Source organism: Microcebus murinus, chromosome 15 (assembly GCF_040939455.1).
Source record: "Microcebus murinus isolate Inina chromosome 15, M.murinus_Inina_mat1.0, whole genome shotgun sequence".
In the NCBI taxonomy this organism is placed as follows: domain Eukaryota; kingdom Metazoa; phylum Chordata; class Mammalia; order Primates; family Cheirogaleidae; genus Microcebus; species Microcebus murinus.
The window spans coordinates 45,991,445-45,997,444 of NC_134118.1; the positions used below are offsets into that span (position 1 = coordinate 45,991,445).

A 6,000-nucleotide genomic window follows, 5' to 3' on the forward strand; every position below is an offset into this window, starting at 1 on the left:
GAACTCCTGACCTTGAGCAATCCGCCCGCCTCGGCCTCCCAAGAGCTAGGATTACAGGCGTGAGCCACAGCGCCCGGCCCGAAATTGATATTTTGATAGAGATTGCATTGACTCCATTGATTGCTTTGGGCAATTTGATCATTTTAATGATATTGATTCTTTCAATCCATGAGCATGGGATGTCTTTGTCTTTGGTTATGTCATCTTCAATTTCAACAGTGTTTTGTAGTTTCCCTTGCAGAAATCTTTCACTTCTTTAGTTAAATTTATTCATAGGTGTTTTATCATTTTTGTAACAATTGTAAATGGGGTTTCTTTCTTGGCAAGATCATTATTAGTATATAGAAATGCTACTGAATTTTTTCATGTTGATTTTGTAACCTGCAACTTTACTGAATTCACTTTTCAAATCTAAGAATGTTTGGTCAGATCTTCAGGTTTTTCTAGATATAAGATCATATCGTCAGCAAAGAGGAACAGCTTGACTTCTTCACTTCCAATTTGGATGTCTTTATTTCTTTTTCTTGTCTGATTGCTCTGGTTAGGACTTCCGGTATTATGTTGAATATGAGTGATGAAAGTGGGCATTCTATATAAAATAATTATGTATTTGTGTGTATAAATCTAACAAATATGTATATTATCTATATGCTAAACACCTCAGAATGCTAATGAAAAGAATAGAGAGATCTACTATGATCATAGATGGGTAGGCTCAACAAAGTAAAGACATGAATGCTCTCAAAATTGGTCTATGGATTTAAAACAATAACAATAAAAATCCCAGCAGAGATTTTTTTGGTCTAGACAAGCTGATTCTAAAATTTTTAAGCAAAGACAAAGGACCTAGATTAGTTTGAATAATTCTGAAAAAGAAGAATAAAGTTGGGGGCATCACACTAAAGCTTACTATAAAGCTACAGTAATCAAGACAACCCTTTATAGGCAAAGGGGCAAACATATAGATCCATGGAACAGAATATAAAGTCCAGAAATAGGCCTACAAAATATAGCTGATTGATACTTGATGAAGAAGCATATGCAAATTCAATGGAGAAAGAACAGTCTTTTCAACAAATATTTATTAGATCAACTGGATATCTCTCTCTTACTCTCTCTCTTTCTCTATCTCTAGGAGATCCTCAACCTAAACCGCACACCTTATACAAACACTATTTTATCCAAATGCAAAACTATAAAACTCTTGGAAAGATATAGAAAAAAATGTTTTGGACGTACAGTTAGGAGAAGAGTTCCTAAAAATGACACTAAAAGCATGATTCATTTTTAAAAGTTGATAAAGTGGACTTCATCAAACTTTAAATGTTTTGTGCTGTAACAGATACTATTAACAGGATGATAAGACACTACAGACTAGGAGAAAATATTTGTAAATTCCATATCCAACAAAAGACTTGTATTCGGTACACGTATAGAACTCTCAAAACCCAACGAGTAAACAACCCAATTAAAAAAGGGACAAAAGACTTGAATAGTCACTACCAAGACTCCATAAAAGTAATTATTTCCCTTACTATAATATGCAATGAACTCAGCTTTGCTTTATCAACAGGTTATTTGGGGGTTATTTGGGGGAAACCATTATCTTATTTGCTAAATTTTAACTCCTCAATTTTATCTGATGCTAATTTAGTTTCAAGTTAAATTAAATCTAGATCATTAAATCACTTTAAAGTTATAAAAATGACCCTTGGCCAGGCACAGTGGCTCCTGCCTGTGATCCCAGCACTTTGGGAGGCTGCGGCAGGAGGATCACTTGAGGCCAGGAGTTCGAGGTTGCTGTGGCTATGATCAGGCCAACCTGGGTACTCCAACCTGGGTGACAAAGCAAGACTCTGTCTCAAAAAAAAATTCTTTAATAAAATATTTTTAGTATAATATTTTCCTACATGTCAGTACGAAATGCATCTAAATATAAGCCTGCTATTTAAAAATATTATGTATATAAATTTGAGATTTATTTTTCTGACTTTTCTGTGTATAAAATATATAAAATAGTTCTCAGATAGCAATCATCATCATTGCAAATGTTCAAATGTTTGTTTTTAATTGGAGTGGTGCCACATCATCTTTCTTATTTTTATTTTTAAGAAGATTATTCAAATTCTTTTCTATTAAATATAAATTGGCTCTTTGCTTTAATCATACACATTTTTACTATTTAAGAAGAAATTGAGGAGGATGCAATTCAACTGGAATTAATTAATGAATATGGGATGCAAAAGACAGAATAATGTAGTCTGATAGAAGTCGATAGGCAGAAAAACACTAAAAATTTCATCTAAGTTATTAGAATTAAAAAGAAAGAAAAGAAAAATTATAGTTTGTACGACAGTAACCTGGTTTTCTGAGATAGAGTTCATGAAAATAGATGCTTTCACTAAACCCTTTTTACCCCAACTCCTTTGCTCTATTATTCATATGAAGAAAAAGCTAAGAATTAAGTGTTCAAACTTTTAAATGCTAATATACAATCTTCGTAAAAACTAATATGATAAAAATTCTGTCATCAGTAAATGCAATACAAAGGAATATTTAGATTTTTATAGAAGTTTGCTGTTTTTCTTTTTCTCCAGGATAACTGCAAAGAACTACAAAAGCAAATTCGTATTCAGTATAAACCTTCTCTTTTCCAGCATGTGGGTACACATTCATCGTTATCTGGAAAAGAACAACGTTACAACGTAAGATTTTGACATGTAACTTCAGTAATATACAATGTTTCACAAACTTATAAAATACTATTCAGAAAAAGAGTGATGGCATGAGACAAACCATAAAATATAGCTGTTTAAGCACAATTCATCTTATGACAGAACTATATGTGGAAAAGAATGTTTATAAATTGAGCAATCATGTTTTAAAGACCCTAGTTATCTATCATGGTGAGAAAAATCCAGCCTGCATAAACTTCTTTGCCTTCCTGCTCCTAGCTGTGCAATTCAAATAACAAGACTAAAAATTTTTTTTGAAAATTATAATAAAATTTACTATTTTAGTCAAAAATTGAAAATTATACAAGAATATTTCAAAAATAAAATACTTTATTATTTAACTTAAAGGTATCAAAATTGTTATTTCAGACCACTATTTGTTTTACCATATGAAGAAAAATTCAGCAGTGTTTGATTTTTAGTCATTATTAAATTTTGTATCATTTTCAGAAACAGTATAATTGATAATTGACTTCACACCTTGGTAGAGTAGAAATAACAAAGCATTCAGAGTCAAAGCACCTAGTTTTTAGTTCTGGTGACCCAGGGCACATATGCATGATATTGGGCAAGCCCTAATAGTCCTCTGTAATTTCTTCATCTATCAAAATCTTTGAAGAATTTTAATTAAACAATCATTATGGTTTCTTCAACCTTTGAAATACTATTGACATCTATACCCTTCATATCTTCACACAACAAAGGAAACGGTCTTTTTAATCTTCTGTCAATTGAATAGCAAGTGCACATATACATCCTTCCATCATTCATAACCTGTCCCCTTTCTGCTTTTCTCCTTTATGTATTGTACTGAAGTCATTGGAACAGTGCCTAGAACATAATGTGAACTCAGTAAATGTTAGCTATTGGCTATCAAGCAAGGTGGAATGCAAGTGTAAAAGTGTGTAGCAAACAAGACAAAGAAGTGCCTAGAATAACGAAAATGTAACTCTAATGGATTTTTATGCAAAAAAATCACACCAACAGAATACATAAGACATAGCTGCAGATGATGCAGAAAGAAATTGGTTTGTGCTATTCAACTTTTGGTGCTATAATACTGGGATTCTTTTCTTCCATTATATTTGCCAGATAAGATATTTTAATTTCACCTCTGTAAATTTGTGACATGTTAAGTAGAATGTGCACATAATCCTTCATATTTTGATCTTATAATCTTGGCTTTTTTCCTTTTTATACTTTGTACCATGTAAAATAAATGGAAATCAACAATTTAATAAGATGTCAAATATGATTATATTTAAATTATTTTAAAAATTTTTAACAGGATATCTATTACTAGGAGTCTCATATTTCTAATGGCTTCTTTAAAAATTATCAGAACCACTTTTCAGAAATAATGTCATAACAAGGATTAGACTATTTCTCAACTTTCTTAATCAACTACATCATATTTTTTAAAATTAAGCCTTCAACAATAAAGTGGTAAGTATAAAAAATTAATATAAATATATAGAAAATTATCAGGTGTTTGTTAATTTTATATTATTTTAAATCCTTATATTCTATGTATGTTCAACTTGTTGCTGTTTTCCTTAAAATTCATTCCTTTCAGTCTTCCCAAAAAACTTTTATGTAAAATTTATTCCTTAACCAGTTAAATTTTAATATTACACTTATCATAAAACTTTTTTAATGTAAGATAAATTTTCTATGGTTTTATTGAACAGAAAAATAATTTCACTTCTGTATCTAGCTTTTAGTTCCAAAATAATAATTTAATAAAACAAAAAATATGTCTTTTTAGTGATGAACTTTTAGTTTTTAAATTTTTTGCGATTTCCTTAGATCTTCAACTTAAATTTTCTTTATCATTTCATACTCTTTATAATAAATGTAAAAAATTTCTTTTAGAAACAACTGTAATATTTTCTTATTAATAAATGGATATTTTCTGAAAATTCAAATAAAATACTTTTAAGTTTTTCTATTAGTTGATAAGCAAGCTAATAATATATTTGCTAATTCTCCATCCTACATGAAAAGTCATTTTCCGTTTATTGCAGTGTACTGGACACAAGGCCAAGTGTTTAAATGTATTGGAAGTAGGGTTGCCAGATAAAATACAGGATGCCCAATTATCTTTGAGTTTCAGTTAAACAATGACTCTTTTTGTGTGTTATGTCTCATTCGTTTTGTTGTTACAGTAGTTATTACTAAATTCGACAAGCCTAGTGGAGGTGATAGAGGGAAAGAAAGTGGAAGAATACTTCCCATTAAAATGCTTTAACTGAATTACTCTTTAAGGTTATGTCCTTGACTTTTATTAAAGGATGATATACTGTATGACTGTTCTTTAAAGTTCCATGTTTCCCTTTTATTTAAAAATACTTGGGAGAATTTTCTTTTAGAACTTGAGGCTAGAAAAAGATATTCCTTCCCAAAGAATTGTCATGATTCTTTTAGTCCCTTGTGAGTGTTTTTTTTTTTTTCCTCCTTTGACTACCAAAAATTCAAAACTAATTTCATATGAAATGTAGTACCCATATTATCTTATATTCACAGAATTTCTTCAGTCCTCAGTTTATATTTAATCTCTGCCTTTCTTTCATATATTATTATTAAAGGATTATTGTATGTGATTTCACTTTAAGTTATCATAAATCTTTTCTGTATTTATTTATATTTTAAAGTATGAAAATCAAATAAAATGAATGTTTTAAAATATTTGTACATTACCTACAACCGTTTTTTGTTGTCTGTAATGACAGTCTGGCCTTACAGATTTCACTGGAATACCACAGATGGAAATCTACTTTCAATAATTTTAATACTATGATAGTATTAAAATAGGCATTGTCTAATACATCATAAGAATTATATCTTTTGCCAGTGTAAAGTTGTTTATAAGGGGTAATGGTGTCAAAGAAGACACAATAAGGAAAAAATATTATTAAGAAATTGTCATGAAAATAATTACATCTTTAGAAATTAATAACATGTTATTTCTAGATGTTACAGATTTTTTCCTTTCATTTTAGAAAATATGAAGAAAATAAGCATAACAAGAAGAAACTCTGTAATACCTTGAACTTCAGATAACCTTGATTGCTAATGGCATGTTTCAGAAATTATAATAATGAAAATACATAATTATCTACAAGAGAAGTAAACAATGAACAAACTAGTAGACTTGAAAGTATTAAATGACCTTTTAGGTCAAGAAAAAATAAAACATTTATGATGTTTGTACCCTATTACAATTTAATTTAAAAATAGTAAAAGCAGGGAAGTTTTTTAAAAT

At 29.5% G+C, this 6,000-nt stretch overlaps 1 protein-coding gene across 1 annotated transcript in view; it reads left to right on the forward strand.

Annotated features, from left to right (window-relative positions):
- Positions 1–6,000, forward strand: part of MGAT4D (MGAT4 family member D) — a 38,270-nt gene extending 32,270 nt beyond the window's left edge. Inside the window, exons 10-12 of the mRNA XM_012783835.3 lie at positions 2,598–2,705; positions 4,024–4,181; positions 5,738–6,000. Coding sequence (XP_012639289.2) covers positions 2,598–2,705; positions 4,024–4,038 — 123 coding nt within the window. The 3' untranslated portion in view covers positions 4,039–4,181; positions 5,738–6,000. The remainder of the gene's footprint in view (positions 1–2,597; positions 2,706–4,023; positions 4,182–5,737) is intronic.